Below are 21254 nucleotides of genomic sequence, written 5' to 3' on the forward strand. Positions count from 1 at the left end.
TGCCACTTTTGGAGGAAGCACAACAGGTCACCTCACAACCTTTGTTATTTGTCCTTTATTTCCCCTCTGCAGTCTCCAGCCCTAACCATGGCCCAGCAATTAGTTAATGTTTCAGCACTAGGTGCTGAATGAGCAGCAGGTGCTCCAAGAACCCAAGGGAGAATTTGGGAGCATTCCATTGGAATCTGTGTAAAGGAACAACTTTAAGAATATTTAACTGTGAAAGGATCCAGTTTCTAAAATGAAATTTCAATTCATTATACTTGAACTTGAACATAGCTATTATGTGTTCACTGTCAAATTCTTTTGTGAATGAAAGAGCTTCGCTGAAGAAAAGACACTGTCTCTTACTCCTCAGTGACTTCTAAAGGCACCAGACTGTGTAACAATCCTAACCTAGCACTAGATTGTATAAAAAGAATTACACCAATTACTTGTGAGATATGACTTTTTGAGTTTGTATCAATTAAAATGCAGTGTAAACATGGACAGCGATAAAAAGAGAACTGTTAGAACAATGGATTGCACTAAAACAATAGTATTTTAAGATAATGATAATTGTATACGTAAAACCACAGGTACTATTTTTTAAATGCTATTTTATTTTTTAGAAACAAAATATTTAAAAGATTGACCATTATAAACACAAATATATAGCAGGTAAGTTCCTGGTTAAATCAAAAGAATGCTACATTTTGGTGGTACCTTTTATTCTGAAAGGACACAAAGACGTTTGCCAATCTGCCCTAAAATAAAAATTCGATACACATTCCTTTATTCACTAATTATGAAATATACTCACTAGGAGAAAGAAGGAGCTCAGGACCTCTGAATATTTGAGAGTGGGAAACAAAATAGATCTTCTTACAGAAAATACAAAGGAATTAAAGACAAGAGACTGATCCAATGGGGGATTTGGCTGAGGTGTGGAGTCTAATCCTCCCTGCAGCTTTAACAAATCCAGGGCAAAATTAAATATCAGAGCCCAAGGTTGGGCTCGTGGCTGACTTTTCTCGACTCCTTTTTTGGTAAAGTAAGACTGCCTCCACTGAGCAGGGTGGGGCAGGCCCCCAGGGCGTCAGGGAGGAGGCCAGGTTCTGGACTTTGGGAGATCGTGGCCCAGTTCATTTTCCTTCAGTTCAGAAATTAAGGTCACCACAAAGCCACTCCGACAGTTCTTCACTCTGAAAGTGCCCTTGAGTTCCCATGAGTCAGGGGAAGGAACAGTGACTGTTCCTTCTGGAACGCCCTCAGCCTATCGACCACCTTCCAGAACTGTTACCAGTGAAATCCTTGGGCCAATTAACTGCTAGTCACGAGTTACTATCAAAGATAGCAACCAAGACCCCAAATCAAAGGGATCTGAAATGCATCGTCACAGGATTTCCCAAGTTGTGGGTCACATCCTATGTGAGATGGTTCTACCTGCAGCATGGAAAGTATATCTTTTTAGTGATCCTTAATATTTCTGATTATACTAAAGAGAAAAATCTCAATTTGATCTTTAACAATTATTTGTCACCTGCCTCTCTCCCTCTCTCCCTTCCTCCTACTCTTTCTTCCTCTCTCCTTCTTTTTGTTTCAGCAGACTGCAGGCTTAGAACCTTGCGTTGGCATAATACATCATATTACATCATATTTTTATGGTTACTTTCTATCTATGGTGAGTAATATTGGGTTTTCATGTAGGGTACTGATAGAAAGTTTCCTCTCAAAATAAATATGTTTTTAAAAAGTAAGCAGTCCTAAAGAAAAATAGTAAGTTAATCATAGTACCAGTATTGCATAGATAATGAGAAAAGCCATGGCATAGAGCCTGGGAAACATGGCATTCCACATTCTCTCAACCCTTAATTGCTCTAGTGAACTTCTTCCTCCTGCGCAACATTGATGGCATTTTATTGTGCCAACTAACTTTTAAGAGGAAGTAGTTTAGGGAAAACAACAAAACAACAACAACAAAACATACTCTTCTGCCTGAATAGAGTCAACTGGAGCCACGTAATTGCTGGGAATGTAACCCGTGTCTCCAGTTGTCAAGGAGCGAGCTTCCCACCAATCTCCTTCCCTGAAAAGAAGAAAAGAGAAAAAGTAGTGAATACAGTGACCAATACAATGTTTTGCAGTTAAGGACTCAGTGCTATAGAAGCTATGACTATCTCGTGGTCATTCTACCACCTGATATCTCCAAACGCCAGCACAGCCCTCTGTGAGAGTGGAATTACAACCGGAGTCCACTGTGAGCTGAATCCAGCATTGTCTCTCATATTTGGCCTTCTCTGTCAATTAAGAATGTAGGAGCCTGGCCATGAGAGGGCTCTGTGTGTATGTGTGTATGTGTGTGTGCGTGCGTGTGTGTGTGTGTGTGTGTGTGTGTGTGTGTGTTGGGGGGGGGTTGCTTGGCAGAGGGGAAGGGAACGCAGCTCCAAGCTACTTAAGAAAAACGCTATAACACAAAACAACAAAAATGGTAATTCTGTCAGGGGAAAGATGTGTTAACTAACCCTATTGTGGTAAACATTTCACAATATATACATGTATTAACCCATCACATTGCACACCTGAAACTTATACAACATGTCAATTATATCTCAAAAAGCTGGAGAAAAGAAAGCACACACTAATAGTGCTAACAGCCTCTATTTCATCCCCCACCCTGAGGCAACCAGTATTCTTTGGTACTGTTGGAGAGATGCAAGCTACTGGACAGCCATTAAAAGATTCTTCAGGAAAAGGAAAAGAAAAACATAGCTGCAGACCATCTGAGAAAGGAAGCCTGTTAGGAGGTGCAGTGAGGTATGAAAGCATAGTCTGAATATTTGCCGTGCTTGCTCTGAATTAAATGAGTAGGATAGTAAAGACTACAATAGGGTAAGCCTTGCTCAGACATTTTCGACCTGAGGTTATTCCATCAACTATTTACAGTAATGACCTGGGTCTCTCTGGTGGTGGGAGAAAAAAGGGTGGGTGTAGCTGTGTGTGTACAGGAGCAGGGGGAGAAACAACACTCGCTAAGGGAACGAGATTCTTGGTCACATCACTTTGAGGCTGTGCCCCAGCGTTCCACGCGATAGCCCGTTCTCAATCTGTAGAGCTCTCAGAGCTGGGGGCCAAAAGACATGAAAGGGGGAACTTATAACGCCACCTTCAACTTAAAACAAATGAATAAATGTTTAGACTTCATGTGCTCAGACACATAGCTGTGTGTGGCAGAGAGCGGGGATGGAGTACTTGCCTCTCCTCTCCCTGTTAGCCATGGTTAGTAGATGTATGTGAGGCTGCAGCTTGGACAGTGTCTACACTGACACTGTCCACAGAACCCTCTGACAGCCTGTGGTCAGGAGTGTGAGGGGCCGGGCAGGACTCGACTGCCCTTGAACAAATCAAGTCCTATTGGACTTCTGGTCACCAGAGCTGAAATACCCTACCTGATCATCAGTGGCCCAGCTCCTTCTCCCAGGTTTTTGGGCCTTGGGTCAGCAAAAGAATCCCAGCCCTTTTTGAAATACACTTTTGGCTGGGCTCTGTGTCAAGGTCCTTACCCAGGGAAGAAAACGTGTTGGCTTTTGGCCCTGGTCAAGATCTTTCTCAGATTGATTTAATTAGGTAGAGAATAACCAGCCTCCACATGAAATGCAAGCCTTACTCAAGAGTCCCATTCTCTAAAGAACAACCAAGCAAGGTGACGATGAGCAACGCCTCCAGATGGGATCTGAGAAAGCCACAGACAATTGGTGACAAGTCCACAAGTGCTCTAGGTGCATTTGTGGGTACAAGTACCACAGAATAGTCCATAAGAAAACAGGGTGCTGGCAAAAGATTTTAAAAACTTATGTTTTAATTTTTCAGTCTTTCCTTTTTCACCCTATTAAATTTAAACAGAAAAGTCAACCAAGAGGGTGTTCTCATAGCCAGAAAGTCCTTTATTACTAAACTTAAATTTAGTTCATGTCCAGATTTTTATTATGAAATAATTTGTACATACAAATTATTTCATAATAACAATTATTCGTTATTATGAAATAATTTGTATGTGCAAGTGTATATGTGAATACCTGTGAACTCACTACCCACCTTGAGAGTGAGACTGTCACCAGTTCTGTGGAATCTACCCCGTGATGCCCCTCTGTCACATCCCTCTTCGATTCATGAGATTAAAAATGTCAATATTTTAACAGTTTGTATTGGTTTCATTTCTACGTCCTCCAAAAATAAAATTCTTGCAGTTGTAAGTATATCATCTAAGAACATGCAGAAGTTTATTTTTTCTTTAAACTTGTGTTTAAGGAAATGGTTTTGGAGACATCTTTACTGATGACAATGTTTACTGCTCTGCAATTCCACTAGGTGGAGACATTTCATCATAAAATAAGAGTACCCATTATCTTCCTGCCTTCTCTCTTTCTTTCCCCCACACCCCACACACACCTGGGAAATGCTCCAAAATGGTGAGGGAAAAATTAAGTGCTTGCAGAAGAGGCTTATTATTATTATTTTTTAATGCAAGATAAACTTTATCAAGTTAGTTCTAATTGATTTAAATTCAGAAAAAGAAAGTCTAGTATCAATTTGGGGGCACATAGTAATACCACCTGGGGCAGAAAGTCAATACATTTTGTTGCAGGTTAAGACAAGCTCAGTCTTATTCAGGTGATTTGGTATTAATCAAATAATTTCCATTTAAAATCCAATATTAACTATCCTATTTGGGTCTTGGCGCTTGAAGATTTGGCACTTAGAATCCATCTATCAGCTCATTCTAAAGTCATGTATCAGGAATTCATGATTTTTCTCTTAAGTGACTCCATTAATCTCACAAGAGTCTTCAGTTACTCATGAGAAAGATAAAATACTTTTCTCTTTTTCTAGGCCACCTGGGGTCACTTTCTTCATCAAAGGAGATACGATGTGACAAAGACACAATATATTAGGTAGTAAACCTCACATGTTGTGCCCAGGGAGGCTAGTACAGACTCAAAACATCTATCTAAAAAGTCTTTTGAGCATTTTTTTTTTTTTAAAACACTAGAATCCCAATTCACCTACAAATAAATAATATACTCTACAAATCATTCATCTAGATTTAGGAAAATAGGATCTCTACTCTGCTGCCTTTTATTGCTTTACTTGAGTGATTGTGGGTAATTAGTATTGTTAAAGCTGCATGTCTTTAAACTGTTCTTCCAGTTCAGATATTTCATTAACTTAGAGTTGGTGAGATATTCTTTAACTGTCATCTTGCTCTGATTCAAATATATGATTTAAGCCCGGGCTCTGAACAGTTTTAACTTTTTATAGCAGCTTCTCCTGTTCCTCCAATTTAAAAGACTTGTTAGAAGAGCCTGGTCCTAATCCATGAAATTGCTCATAGGGCTTGTAGTTCCAGAGCTGGGAGCCCCCGATGGAGCCAGAAGCCTTGATGAGCCAGGAAGTGGCATCTGCAAACAGAAGTCAGCCTTGATCTGTCCAGCTGTGGAGCATTTTTATTATAAATGTTTTCTTTCTAAATTCGGCACTGTCCATCTTACTTTCAGACAGCATTTCCGTAACAATTTTATCAAATGTTTAGAAGGAGTTCTAAACCAGGATTTCTTCTTATCACAATGAAAAGAACTTTAAAGGGGTCACTACCCTAGACAATGACCACTATTCTATTCTGTTTACTATATTTCGAAGAGTCGCTGTGTTTCTATGTGGTAAATCACTGGTCAGGAACTGTGAAAATACGAAATAAACACAAATGAATTGAAATATTTTGCAAAATGGGTTCGAGTTTAATAATGTCTGAGTATACTACACTGAGCACTTACAACAGGTCTGTGAAGGGCTCCCCACCCCGGTATGGGGCAGCAGTGCCACCGGTTCTGGGCACAAGTGCACATGCCTATCACATGGTTCACGACACACTTTAAAACACAAAAGCCAGCCCTGGGGCCTCCCATTTCTGCCTCTTGACAGGGAAAGGAGTGGGAGGACACACTAGGAGGTGTGGCAGCTGCCCCAGGGAGAATAGAGCCCCATCCTTCCCCCTTTCAGCAGATGAGAGCCCAGGCTGGGAGAGGCTGGGGGAGGGGAAGGAGCCGCCTGCCATCTGGTTCTGTATTACTGCTTTGTTTTTTCTTTGTGATTTTCTCTTCCCTGTTATTACCCTTGACTTCAGGATATTGTATTTGTTACAAAAACCTTATTTTTTTCCCCATAACCTTGGGAAAGGGTATTTAAATGGCATGTAGGATGAGGAATTCCACTGGCAAGAAGGAAGAACATTAAAGGAAAAAAAACCTTTGTAATATTTTCTGCTAAGAGAACAGGGTCAGAGACTCAAAGCCTTCTGCAAAAACATTATAGGTCATGCATGCAAATTACAAAATATAGATCGAGATAGATCTGATCTTCCTTGAATGTTTCTCCAAAAATTTGGTTGGTTGCCATTGTAGATCTATCCATATCGATAAAGGAAGAAGTCATGAATTTGACTTTGGCATGAACTGGCTTTCCAAATACCCTACCACCTGGTGCACAGATCCACCTGCAGTGTGGAGAAAACCCACAGATGGAGTGCTGTGTATGGTATTTCCTACCTCTCCTTTGGTCTTACTTTTCAGAAGCTGGTTAAGTTTTAAGCAGCCTTGGCACTGAGAGAATGTTACATAAAATGGGGAGGGGAAAAGAAGTATATTTCAGAATTCAAAGTTGGAAATCTCTGACAAGAAGCATTCATCTGAGAATCAAACTAATGATAGGGAACCATAAATCCCAAGAGATCATCAATTCCCTCTTCTTCCACCTCCCGGCCAAACTTCCACCTTCATGGAACTAGTCCCCTTTGACGGGTCTCTGGGGCTCTCCAAGACTGAACCTGATGCTGTACTTAGGATGCATCCTGCATGCCACCCTTGGCTCTGCCACCTGCTAGTTCCTCTGTGTACCTGCGCAACTTCCAACCCTGAGCCTCTGGCTCCTCATGTGTCAAGTGATGACTATGAGACAAACCTCAGACAGTTGCTGTGAAGAATAAATGAGAACATTTGCAACTTAGCACATGGCTACATATAAAGAGCCTTCGATAAATGGCAGCTGTTTACTATTTTTTAAAACATTCCTATGGCTATAAGAGGAGGCCTCTTGGGGGTCTTCTTGATCTGATCTGGGTGCTGGTTGCACAGCATGTTCAGTTTGTGAAAATCTCCAACTGTACACTTTAAAAAAATTGTGGTAAAATATGCATAACATAAACTTTGTCATTTTAACCACTTTCAAGTATATAGTTAAGTGGCATTAAACACATTTCACACCACTGTGAGACTGCCACCATGCATGCTTTTGATACATGCACTTTTCTGCATGCATTTAAACAAAAAGTTAAAAACAAAACAAAATGAGACAAAAAAAATCCCCACCCATAACCCAGTTAATGATGATAATAATTAAAAAAAAAAAAAAATCCCAGAATCTTGCAGCTGCTATGCAGACAGTGTCTTCTGATGTTCAGAAGAGTTACTGGCCTCTCCTGGGAGGAAGTCCGTTCTGGCCATTGGAAGGTGGCACATTCTCAGTGTATCATCCTGAGACATGGGGCTATCCCAGGGAAGGGGTGGGCTTTCCAAGGAGGCAGGCTCCAGGGCCTGCGGGAGTTCCCTGTTATGATGACCGTGCCTCTTCCCTGGGATGGGCTGTGTGGACGGGGCTGCCTCTCACCTGCCCTCCTTGCTCATGGCCAGGCTTCAGGTCCTCCAACCATCGTGAAATCCAGTTTGCTCAGGGAGCAGAGGATGGAACGACCAGACCTGGTAGCACAGGAGAACTTCCTGGGAGCCCTCAGCCCCGAGGGGCACTCTGGGGAGTCACTGGGGAGTGCTCACAAGGAAAAGCTGAGGTATGGGGACAAAAGGCCTGTCTTGCTGGTGTGGGACACCACCACTTTCTCTAGAGCCTGGATTTTTCTGGAGGATCCTTGTCTATATACACTGCCTTAACTGAACAGAGGTGATATTCAAAAACTACAGGGAAATCTGACTCACATTTACTCTTCCTCATGGCGGTATGAAATGTAGTATTTGAAAAGTGAGTGATTCTCACCCTTGAAACTTCCCCATTGCCTGTTTAACTGTCCTTCCTTCTGGCCGCATTTAAAATGCATGCATTGTAGTCATTCCTGAGTGGGCAAAATCACTTCTCTTTCCATCTCACAAAGCTTTCAGTCACTTGCAAATTTTTGTTATGGGGAAATGCCTCCACAGGCTTCACCAATCGAAAAGCTTAGCAGTTTTGAAAACAGAAGGAACTTGTTGCCAGCCTTACGTGAGGATTTAGCTAGTGCAGCATCTGACATGCTAAGAAGCTCTCCAGGCAGAGAAAGAGTATCATGGACAGTCAGGCCTTGTGCCAATCACTAGAAAATGTAGATTTGCAGATGCTGGTGCTTTTGCAACCTTTAAACCCATAACAAAACCCAAACCATCGACTTTGCTACTATAATACCCTCCAAAAAGCTCCCTGGACAGACAGTGCCATAAAATTCTGCACTGGTTCACTGGCTCATTGTTTCTCAAGTTAAAATGCTATGAATTAATGAACTGAGCTACTGTTCTTTCAACATTTCAGATATCTGAAAAGGTGCAGACTGGGAACAAGATTTTTTTCCCCAATCTCTTTTCCAAACTTACGAGCTGTTCAATATTTGAAATTTCTCTCCTTTGTGAAAACTCAGGTCATCTTCCGTTCGTGCTTCATAATCATAAAGGGCCACAAACAGCGTCACTCCTGACAAAATGAAATCAGAAGGGGGAGAGATTATCACACAAGAGGAAATTAATTCCAAGAAATTAAATCTTCAATAAAATCTCACTCTTGAAATCTGCAGCTAATCTTGCAGCATGGTAATTAATGTGTGCAACCAGAGTCGCAGAGCTGAATTTATGCTTTGGTCTTTGGAGGTGAAACATTGCTTGATCTGACTAAAACCTGGAGTTGAAGGACTTCTCTCTGTATATCTTTGAATGAGTTCGCAGGAGGTGACAGATGTTAATAAGTCCACAGTGAAGGGGCAGCAGCAGCCTCATAGCTCAGATTTGTAGAGCTCTGTGGCCATTATAGACACCCTTTATCTGACACTCAGGAGCTCATGTTAGGTTCGGCGTAAGATGGATCCCTCTTTCCCCTGGCACAATAGTTAACTAGAATGTAGCGGGAAACTCCTTCTGCAGCCTAGAGACTGAGAAGAGCCTCTCCATAACTGTTCACCCAATTAGAAGATGTCTTGCCCTTGGCATCTGCAATTGCTTTTGGGACTCCTTCTCCTACCCCCCCTCTCCTTCTCCCTTGAAGTCACCTGTCTTTGCGCTGACTTGTAATACTCACTTTTCCTCATAGCCACCCTATCTCTCCTCATCCAGTTCCTCCCCACACAGGCCCTTCTTGCTTTGCAGAAGTTTGCTATTAACGGCACAGAATATTCACTGTCCCATGTGGCCTGAGGCTTCCTTCACATAGCTGGCAGAGTTCTAAGACAGCCTCAATGATGCACCTCCTGGATTCATGCTTTGTGCGACACCACCCCTTTCCCCTCTGCCTTCCCGCCCTTGAGTGTGAGAGAACCTAGTGATTTGCTTCTAACTGACAGAACACGGCAAAGGTGATAGGATGTCCCTTAAGTAATTAAGCTTCAAAGGATTGTGACTTCTGTCTTCCTAGCAGACTTGTTCTATTACCGCTTTGGCTTGAACACTTTCATGAAGCAAACTACCATGTTGGAGAGGCCCACATGACAAAGCACGGAAGGTGGCCTCTAGCCAACACCCAATGGGGAACTTAGTCCTGCCAAGGCCACATGAGCTTGGCAGCAGATCCTTCTCAGCTGGACGGAGAGAAGACTATAGCCCAGCCTGTGAGAGATTCTGAAATACAGGAACCAGCTAAGTCATTCCTAGATTCCTGACCCACAGAAATTGTAAGATAGTGAACGAGCATTGTTTTAAAACTGCTAAGTTCTGTGGCAATTTAATATGTGGCAATTGACAACTAACATGTCCCATTTCTCTGCTCTCTGGCTTCTCATTTGGATCACACACTTTAAAGTGCCTAATGTGGCCTGAAGAACACACAACATGGATTCTACTCTTTATCGAGCTGCTATTTTGTTGTGTAGGTAGTTCCAAGGGAACAGATGTGAGACTATTCAAGACCCAGAGATGGAGGCAGGGCTTGTCTTTCCACCCATCTCAAGTGGGACTTCCCATAGGAGAGCTGGCATTCGGAAGGTCTCACTTTGCAAAGCAGGGCTCATTCGGCAACTGTCCTCCTTTCTTTAGATTTCTTTGAAAGGTTAGAAAAGAGACTGGCATAAAAACTCCTTTCTTTAGATTTCTTTGAAAGGTTAGAAAAGAGACTGGCATAAAGTGGGAGCCTCTTCTGATTTGATACTCTATTAACAGGTTCCCTTCATTACGTAATTTAAAAACAGACCCAGACTCCATTGTATAGAAGACAAGACACGCGCGATGGACATTGCCACCCCTTGTCTGCATCAGCCGGCAAGTTCTCACTGGGTGTTTTTATCTTCTAGGGGTGGAAGGAAGTGTCTAAGGAGGTCACAGGGACACACAGGCACTGTTTCTGGCCTTAAAGCACTGAAAGCAGTGGTGGGGAGAAAGACATGCATGCAAATATAACAAAGCCGAATAATAGAAAGCAGAAAAACCTGCCACTATTTGGGGTACTGTGTTTTAATGTTCATAGTTTATGTTGTCCCTGACTATAGTATAGACCCACACATTCAAGGTGAGTAGCTTTATGACCATCTCTAGTGGCTTTATGAATGATACCTGCAGGCACAGGGATTCTTATCCAGCACTGATGAATGAATGAACAAGGTCAATGGCTGTGTCAGCAGAATTCAGAGTCTGGCTGGCAAAGCACTCAGCCGGCACAGGGAGTGTGTTCTGGGTGCATATTTGGCTCTTTCTTTTTCTCTCCTGCATTCTCAAGAGACTTCCCTAGACAGCCTGACTACCTCTTTCCTTCCTCCCTCCCTGCCTTCTAGGCTCCTTCCAGGAAGGCAGCAAGGATGAGTAAATGTACCTAGCATTCATTCACCCAGGCAAAGCTAGCTTTAAAGAGAAAGCTAGATTCACCATAACACAAGGACGTAATGCCCAAAGCTCTGGGTCAGGTCCCCTGGGTATAACTACACTGGCCTGTTGCATGCGGAGAGAAGAAAACCCCTGCTAATGCCTCAGTAGCACCAACTCCCCAGGTAAAAAAGGCCCAGTGGGTCCTAATATAAGACATCGGCTCCCAGATGAGCTGAGAGCACAAGGGCTAATATGTATTTCTTTAAACTTTTGTAATGAACAAAATAATTTTGGAACAAATAATGTTAAATATATAGTTACGATGATTCACACACTGAGAGATTTGGAAGACTCTGGATGCATGAGATAACTTGCAAATGTTTCAGAAAACATATGTCTGAGAATGCATGCCAGATATTTTACAAAGTATTAGCTAAGTCAGCAAATGCACATGGCAGTCCAACATAGTTTGTGGGGGGAAAGAGAAGGAAACATAAAAACAAATGAGAACAATCTCTTAGGATACATAAGATTCCATTTTAAAATACAAAAGATACATGAAAATACTTGAGGGCTCATCAACTCAGTCACATGGAAGATGATGGGAAGATCAGAGAGAGAATCAATGATGATGAATGGCCAACAATATAATGCAGCCAAATGACCCCCACAGGCTGAGCAGTGACAGGCAGGCCGAAGATAAGGAAGATGAGGGAGAAGGGGCAACCCTTGTAAAGTGGCTGTTAACCTGGAGATGGGAGGAAGGAATGATTTAATGTGTGGAGAACTCAAAATATACACTCTCAGATCCAGTCCCAGAGCTTCCAATTCAAAAGCTCCGGGATGAGGCTCAGGCATCTGTATTTTGCAAAAGCTGCCCTAATTATTCTGAGCCAGCCTGCTGAGGTTGAGAGCCACCGGCCTAAAGTGCCGCTGGAGAAGTTCTGGCTCATAACCCATGCAGAACCCGCAGAGAGCAGCAACTTGGGGTCCCTGCACTGCTGTTGCCCGCATTTTGATGTGTGCTCCAAGCTCTGGATTTTGTACAGCTCCTCACAGATGTTAGGTGGAGACTAATGAAAAACCTAAACGTTAAATCCTTAGTAAAAGGGAGCTGACCAGAGCACAAATGTTCAACTGCCAAAAGGATGAAGAGCAGCTGCTTCCCCCCACCGCAGCCTCCTGCTGCCCCTGGGGCTTACCTGTTCCTCCTCTCGTTCGCAAGGTCCCAGTATGAGACGAAGAGTTCACACCCCCAAAGACGGTGAGTCCCTGGCCTCCGGCCGCGTGGAAGTTGTTGTAGTTTGGGATGGTGGTCACACTGAAGCTGGGGTAGTGCTGAGGAGTGGGGTCTGTGCCATAGCGGTACCCGGAGCTCTGGTTCAGGCTGCCATCCCTCTCCTCTGTCAGTTTTGTTGCTTCTTTATCCTTACATTGCACACAGCCCATTATCTAAATTCCTGCCGAAAACAAAAAGGAGGCACGTGAACTTGGGTGCTCCTTAGCTGCTGGGTTACTTGACTATTTAAGAGGGATCATTCATCAGGCTTGCCCTTGGATATTTCAGGTCTGTGAGGGGCGGGAGGAAAAGCAGTAGCTCGAGTTGATGGTTAGAAGCAACCTCAGTGCCCTTAACTTGACAATCACATTTGTTCCCCATATGCTCTGGGCGGTTGGATCGACACAGAGTTGACGTTCACCACACAGCAATTTTCCTCAAATGAGGTCCGCGCCCTTTAAAATTCTGTAATATCACGTACTTGTCTGAAAACAGCCAAATAATACTTATTATTATGCTTTTCTTTAGTCATCTCGAAAAAAAAGTATGCTCTAGAAAATAAATCTATGCAATATTAGAATAAAAACCTTCATCATGGCTAAGGAAATTTTAAAAAGAGGGTAGAGGTATGTTAGTAAAGCCAGACTATAGCTTCTAAATGACTCGCCGCACTTCTTCACTTATGGGTACCCATTCCCCAGGACTCATTTGGTAAATTTTAAGCAATAAGATATATATAAGTATCACAATGAAGAAATAGTTGCTGGAAGAAAAATTAAACTCACAGAAACAAAGAGTTCCGAGTGTATTTGTAGGGTGTCATGACAGCCTACTGTAACGAAATCATTGAAAACTGCTAATTAACTCTTTACATTTCCATTAGCTTTTGACGTTCTTTAGAAACGCTTAAAAAAAATCATTCCCATGTTCTAGAGGTAGTGGTGGATTAAAAATGCGAGTCATTATCGCCATACCCTCTTTCAAACCTATTTCTTCTGAGCTCCTCTCTCAGTCAATGGCACTACCGATGACTCACTTGCTCAAGTCTGAATCCTGAGAAGCATCCTTATTTGCTTTGTCTTGTTTACTTCTCACTCTTTCTGTCTCACATTGTACTGTTCAAACATGCTGAACTTCTCAGTTCCTCAAAGGTTCCATTTTTTCAGCTCTCCTTTAGGCTTTGGAACATGGCCTTGAACATTCTTTCCCCCTCCTCTTTGATATACAACACATCCTGCATGTTCCAGTTAAGACATTGCTTCCTCTGCAAAGCCTTCTCTGATTCCCCGGGCTGGAGGGGTGCTCTTCTTAAGTGCTCTCATGGCATCTTGATTTCCAGCATATTGGCACCTAATTGCACCGTATTAAAACATGGCCGGTCCACTTGTTTCGTTGCCCAATCGACTGTGAATTCCAGGAAAGCAAAGCCCTGTTCATTTTTGTCATAGCTATATTGCCAGTGCCTGACCCATAGTAGGCGCTCAATAAAGAGCAATTGAATGAGCGAAGATTCTCAAGCCCACTATGATTCTTTTACCCTTTCTTTCTCTTTGCATCAAGACCAATCCTTCTTCCAGTGAATTTCATCAGCAGTTTGCCTTGCATTTTTGAATCTACTGGTGTGTGTGAGAAGTGAAGACGATTCAGAAATACAAGGTAAGTTGCTTAAATGACCTCGCTATGGACTGCAATACCCTGTCAAGTTGGCAGGGGGCAGGTAGAACATGCAATGGATGTCCCCGACAAAAATGTGAAGGGCGGTCCACTTGGGACCAAAGAACCAAATAAGAAACACATGACATCATCATGTGTAATTACATGCATTCACTGAGAAGGGCACAGCTGGTACAGGATGGGAAGGGACTTGAGGCAGTGAGGAGAATGAAAGAGCTAGTTTTTCTATAGTATCTTGCAAACCAAAGTGGGGACTGCCACGTCAGATATGGAGACTCTTGGGGGTGGGGAGGGGGCTCTGTTGTGAGCACTGCTTTTCTGCCGCATGGGGTTGCGGAAGCAATATCAGACTGTTCTCAAGTCCTCTTAAATTATATGTTTCGATAAATACTTATTGAATTGAATGTCAGTTCCTGAGAAGGGAAATGTTTGGAAATGAGCCGCCTACTGCTTGAGCTGAGATCACCAAATCTGGAACACATTTACTTGTAAATCATTCGAGATTAACTTACAGTATACTGTGTCCAACATGTTTTCTAACTTACGGCAAATGAATGCGATTTTAACAAGTTTCCACTAGGAAATGCAAAACATCTCCAAGGCATGATTTACTGAAGGAATTTCACCATTTGTTGTTGGTGTTGCTTCATAAGACTGATAAATATCTTCTTGTTCACTTTCTATTAACTCTTTCATGGTGGAAAGTCACTCCAAGCTTCTATAAAAGACAGACAGGAGACACTTCTTGTCCCAGGGTTTTTTTTTTTTTTTTTTCAGGGATTTCACTGATCTACTGCATTTCAAGGAAGTGAGACCTGAATCATAGAATAACATCATTTTTTCCAGCGGTCCTCAGCCAGGGGTGATTTTGCTCCCTCACCAAAGGACATATTAGGCAATGTCTGGAGACATCTTTGGTTGTCACAACTAGATAAGGGGTACTACTGGCAACTAGTGGGTAGAGGTCAAAGATGCTGCCAAACATCCCACAATGAACAGGACAGATTCCAAATACAAAAAATTACCAGGCTCCAAATGTTAATAGTGTCAAGGTCAAAAAATCCTGATTTATGGAGAGGAAAGAATTTACATCTATATCTTTGAAACAGCATAACAGCTGTTTCCCTTATATGTATGTGATTAGCATGCAATTCAGAATGCCTTCCTTAGGAAAATAGGCATGCTAGGTAAAAAGGAGGCTATTTAAAAGGCTGACATGAAATGCTCTGATTTTTCTCTAGAAGCTTGTTCCTGTGATAGAGAAAAGAATCTAAAATCAATGAAAACTCTCATTACAAACTATTCTTCCAACTCCAACAAAAACAAAATAAAACCCTACATCAGAACCCTGCTGAAAATAGGACCCTATATCTAATCAAACTAAGCAAAAACCGCAATCTTTCAAAACCCACTAAAAAAAGTATTACCATTGTAATAAATGAGTAAGAGCTTACTTATAATTCTATGAAATAATGGAAGAAAATAAATAGTAAGCTCCTTGAAGACAGGGATTATTTTTTGGTCTTTGTTTTATTATTACATCTTTAGTGTCCAGAACAGTGCCTGGCACATAGTAGGAGCTCAGTAAATATTTGATAAATGATTAAATACAAAAAACTAAAACTCAATCAAAATCATTTTGGGGAAAACAATTCTCTTAGGGACAGCTGTTGCCACTTCATGCATTTGTCATTTCGAGGTAGGTATGTTTCTGCACAGATCTTGCTTACTCTTCTCCCTTCATTGAAAATAATGAAGAAACTGAAATAAATCAGTAAAAGCACACTCAAGCCATTAAAGTTTAATCATAATGAAAATATTTACATAAGAACTTGTGGTCTTCTTCCCCTTCCCTGTTGGGGTGGTCTGACTAATCATTTCCTGATGGAAGAGCCAGAAGACACTCCATGAGTTGAACTCAATATGACTTCAGGCTCCTTGCCACAAGGCAAAGTTCTCAGCATTTGTGTTACAATAAAAATCCCCTGTGTTACGCACAGTTTTGTGGTGGGGCTTTTATGGCCAATGCTGTATGTCCACCATGAACATATAATGCACTAATACACTTACTCAAGATCTGTGAGGCATTGGGAAACACTGAATATGCCATTCTGAAAGTGATTAGTAAATCACACACCATGAACTCATGACCACCATTCTCCGCATGTTGCTATGCCTGGAAAACCTGATGAATAAGCATTTGATCAACAGGATCCTATGCCTGTGTTCAAAGCGTCTGGATTATAGCTGCAAAGCTCCCTCTTCACCGGTCCTACTGCCAATTGAGGGGTTCTATTTCTACTATGTAAGTAAAACCTGATTTCCTTAGTCCTGTGGATCTTCTCATATGTGCCAATAGCTTTAAGCAACTTGGGGAAGAGTTACCAAAGAGAGAATCCAAGGATTGCCACACCCTGCTCTTGTGAGCATAGCAGACACAATTGGTCATAGTACTTTCTGGTGTTATGCCATGTGCAGTCCCAGAATCCTTCTCTGCATAGCCTTTGAGTGACTGACTTAAGCTGACAAAAGGTTGGAATCTATCTGCTACTCTGGGTAAAGGCTGCTGATTCACAGTGAGTCTGATTGAATGTACATTCCCTCCATTGATGCCAGAGACCAGGGTCTGGTCTGCTAGATGGCCATCACATACAGATGTGCTCATGTTTTCTCATATGCCAATCAATAAAACAATGCCTGCATGCTCAGCTTACAACATCACAGGACTTCTGAGATCTCAGGGATGTGCAAGAGTTAGGTAGCGAAAATGGAAAGAAGCCACTGGCCGTCCCCTGCAAAAGTAAATTACTTTCTCTTGAGACATATAAACTTGCAGGCAGAGGAAGGATAACAGGAGAAGAAAAGTTGAAACTGACAACAAATAACTTTAACTTTAGTAGTGTAAGCACTTTTGTCTCAGAAACCAGCCTAGGTGGGTGTGGAAAAGTGACAGTGTTGGGCATAAGTCACCATCCTTGTGCCTGAGCATGACGGGTAAAGCCATATTGGCCTGTACTCTCTGATGTGGCACGTTACCTGGTGCTATCATTCACTATTCTTTTAGCTGGTCTCCACTTTACCTGGGCAGGTATCAAAATTAAAGTAAAAGAACAAGAAAGGGAACCAAACACAAGTTACTGAGATGGGGACAGGTGAAAAAGAATTTGAAGCTGAATTGTAGATTGACTGCACAGTTTCATCCGCTTCTCTGGGAGATAAGAAAAAACTGGCAGCTTAACAAGCAAACACCCTTTTTCAGTCCACAGTGATAGCATGAAGCAAGAGGATAAGATGTGGCAGAGACACATCAGAAATGACTTAACTTCTGGATAGAAGATTCATGGCAGGGGGTTCTTGATCCTTATAAAACTGGAAACCCCTACAAGAATCAATCTGAGGTGTTCTGCTACATTTTCAATGGATAAAATAAATCCCTTGAAGTGTACAGAAGCCTGGCCTTTTCCCATGTAACTGCTGGAAGCAAGACATTCAGAGACAAATAAGCATCACACTGGCAGCAATGGTAGTTGGGCCACAGAACCTGCTACCCAAATTTCCTAACATTTCAATCCCTTACAATGATTTTCAATCCTCTTTGTAGAACACTGGGTCCTGACACCCTACAAAGGAGTGCAGGCAGTGCTGTCTTCTGGGGACAGCCAGGACAGAGGGGCCCTGGATGACTGGGGAGGCTGGAAAAAAAGCAGGACCCCACCGGACACTCTTGGAAGCACAAACACTCCCCAAGGTCCTGAAGCAGGGAAAAGGTCACAGCTGGGATGGCACTTTGCCAACAAGGCAAAAGCCTCCCTTGGCTGCTCAATGAAAATATGTACCTTGCTGAAAAGGTGGTGTGACAGGCAGAACTCAAAGGTGTGACCAAGAGTGCTGCCCCTGGTGTACAAGCCCTGGGACTTGTGAATGATGGGGCAGTCACTCCTGTGATTATGTATTTTATTTGGTACAGCTGACTTTAACAAAGGGATTATTCTAGGTGGATGTGAGCTCATAGGGTGAGCCCTTGAAAGGGACTGGGCCCTTTCTGGAGAAGCAGATTCAAAGTGTGAGAGGCATTCCATGGCTTTGAAGACAGAGTAGGTTATATGGCCAGAAAGGTGGCTGGCCTCGAGGAGCTGAGAACAGTCCCCAGCTGGTGACAGAAAAGAAACAGGAACCTCAGTCCTACAACCACAAGGAGCTGAATTGGGTCAGGAACCTGAAGGAGCCTGGAAATGGATTCTTCCCTAGTCTAGACTCCAGATGAGAAGGCTGTCGGCTGACACACTGAGTTCAGCTTTGTAAGCAGAGAGGCTAGCCACACCAGGCCACACCAGGCACTTGAGACTCAGAGCTGTGAGTTCATAAACGAGCGCTGTTTAAGCTGCTAAATATGTAGTAATTTGTTATAAAGCAATAGAAAATTAACACATATTTTAGTAGGATGGGGCATCACGGAGATAAAGGCTCCAATCTTGGCAATAATGACCAATATCAATTGAGGGCTCACTGCAAGCCAGGCGCTGTGCTGTGTGCTGGAACACGCTATCTCACTAAATTCTCAGGACGGTCCTGAGACAGAGGTATTGTTATTTTCCCTCACTTCACAACAGAGGAACAGAGGCGCTGGGAGTTTGTCCACAGCTCAGTCAGGGGTGGAGATGAGATCTGAAGCCAGACATACTGATTCCACGGCCAGCACATGGAGCCTCTATACTGGAGCTGCCTCCTGCCCCATGGACTCTGGCCAGACCACAAAAGGGTGTGGCTGCGAGGGTGGGAGGAGCTGAGGGAGAGACGTGTGGGAAAGGTCCCCTGATTCTACAGAATCCTACTTCATGTGCATGACTAATGAAGGCCCTGATTTTAGGTGCTAGGCCTCACTCCCCCACATTCACTCACACCTCAGCCCCTGAGACTAGCTCCGTAGGGGTACTGGGACCACACCGGGTGTGGTGAGTCACCAGCTTCCATGATGTGGTTTGGCATCTTAAAGAACGTTTAAGCCAACGACACTAAAGCAGCCCTTAGTTTCTCCATGTTTCTTAGATGTGGCGGGGTATTTATATACACCATGAAGGAGTCAGCATCGGGTTCCTTGGTATAAACGTGAGCCTTCCTAACGCATTTCAAACCTGATATGCTTTACACGCAAAACTTTCTGGAACATGTTTACTGCATAAACTGAGCTATACATGCAATGCTTCCTCCAAGCACAAAATAACAGGTTTCTACTCCTGGAGTTGGAGTCCTGCAAGGGTGAGCCCCCGCCACTCCACCAAAACGTGGTAAAACATTGTATCTCTGAGGTAAGAAGACTGATATAAAAGCAGTAATATATACAGTGCAGGCACTGGCCACAGCCACAAAGGGAGAACGAAACCTATTTGAAAATCAAACCAAAGCTTTGCTCCAGAAATAATAAGAGGTGGAGTTGGACCCGTCTGATCATTTATGCACTACTGAAGGGTGAGGAGGATGGATCTTGTTCTACATCGCTCAGCAAGGGAAGTGAACTAATACAAATCACTTGTAAAATGTCGCATTACTTTAAGAAAAAGCCATATTCCTGGCAACTAGAATTTTTTTTTTTTTTTTTTGCGTCTCCTCTCTGGCTTGTCTTGTTCAAATGACCCCCCACTTTCCCTTCTGTGTCACCTCCCATTCCCCAAATGCCTAGAGACTGAAAAACACTTAATGAAAAGAAACCGAAGCGTTAGAGGCCAGTGGTGAGATTAACACTGCAGTCAGCTAAATGCTGGAACGATTCTCAAACCCGAATGGCCAAATGAGGTTTTAACACCAAACTGTGGCAAGGCTCCCAAAGGAGAAAAGAACCTTTTCTTCTTGCATTCACTTCACTTGGATCTTAGGGTAAAGATAAAAGTGAAATGGTGATAAAAATAAGGATATGTTTTAACTGTCCACGCCGAAGGGTTCAGGAAAACTTAGAGCACGGGTTGTTAAGTTTTTCAGGTAGGCTTTCCCCCACCTCTTTTTGGATCATACAAAAGTTCTTTGTGGTTAGTATTGTAACATTTTATCTTACTTCATTTTTATTGAGATATAATTCACATGCCATAATATTCACTCTCTTAAAGTATATAGTTCAGTGGTTTTTAATATACTTACAATGGGAACCATCACCACTATCTAATTCTAGAACATTTTCATTACTCAAAAAGAAACCTGCACCCAGTAAGCAGTTCTTTCTCATTCCCTTCTCAACCTAGGCCCTGGCAACCACTAATCTACTTTCTGTCTCTGTGGATTTGCCTATTCTGGACATTTCATACCAATGGAATCATACAATATGTGGCCTTTGGTGACTGGCTTCTTTTACTTGGTATAATGTTTTCAAGGTCCATTCATTTTATAGCATGAATTGGTACTTCATTCCTTTTTATGGCTGAAAAATATTCCATTGTACAGATATAACACTTGTTGTTTACCAATCATCAGTTGATAGACATTTGAGTTGTTGCTACTTTTTGGCTATTATGAATAATGCTGCTATGAACATTTACGTATAAGCTTTTTTTTGTGGTCATATGTTTTCAATTCTCTTGGGTTAATATTTTAATATATAAGGAATTTATATAGATAAGAAAAACCCTAAGAGTAGGCACATGGAAAATAATGTGAATTGGAAATTCAAAGAAAGGAAAAGCAACTCGTAAAACATGGGAAAATGTTACCTTCACTAGTAATCAAAGAAACACAATTTAGATTAGTGAGATACTTTTACCTCTAAATTAACCAAATTTTAAAAAGTCTGCCCAATAGTAATGAAGGTCCCTTGGAATGCAGGTTTTCATACACTGATGATAGAAGACCAGAAATAAGTGTATAACCACTTCGTAAACTGATTTGGCAATATCATCAAAAAACAAAACAAAACAAAACAAAACTTAAAAATGGGCCCACTCTTTGCCTGTGAATCTGTGCTAAAGAGATACTTTTGAAAAATGACATATGAAGAGGTCTGTAAAGTGTTAATTATAATTTGAATTATAATTAGAAAACTTGCTAATTGTTTAACAAGAGAGCAATGGGTAAATAATTTGTAAGCCATGCTCATAATATAAAATAAAACAGAAAATTAAAACTCGTTTACAGAAAATTGTTAGTAACATGGAAAAATACTCATGTTATATTAAGAAGGATCACATGATTGTGACTATAGAACAAATGCTAGAAAATTGTTTGGCAGGAAAGATACCAAGATGCTT

At 42.1% G+C, this 21254-nt stretch overlaps 1 protein-coding gene across 3 annotated transcripts in view; it reads right to left on the reverse strand.

Moving 5' to 3' along the window:
* Positions 1–21254, reverse strand: part of FYN (FYN proto-oncogene, Src family tyrosine kinase) — a 174346-nt gene that overhangs the window by 43567 nt on the left and 109525 nt on the right. For all 3 annotated transcript variants that reach the window (XM_006926080.3, XM_006926081.3, XM_006926079.3), the window contains exons 3-5: positions 12275–12532; positions 8667–8763; positions 1970–2068 (exon numbers count right to left, since the gene is read on the reverse strand). In XM_006926080.3, coding sequence (XP_006926142.1) covers positions 1970–2068; positions 8667–8763; positions 12275–12521 — 443 coding nt within the window. In that variant the 5' untranslated portion in view covers positions 12522–12532. The remainder of the gene's footprint in view (positions 1–1969; positions 2069–8666; positions 8764–12274; positions 12533–21254) is intronic.

Source organism: Pteropus alecto, unplaced genomic scaffold, assembly GCF_000325575.1.
Source record: "Pteropus alecto unplaced genomic scaffold, ASM32557v1 scaffold79, whole genome shotgun sequence".
Lineage (NCBI taxonomy): Eukaryota > Metazoa > Chordata > Mammalia > Chiroptera > Pteropodidae > Pteropus > Pteropus alecto.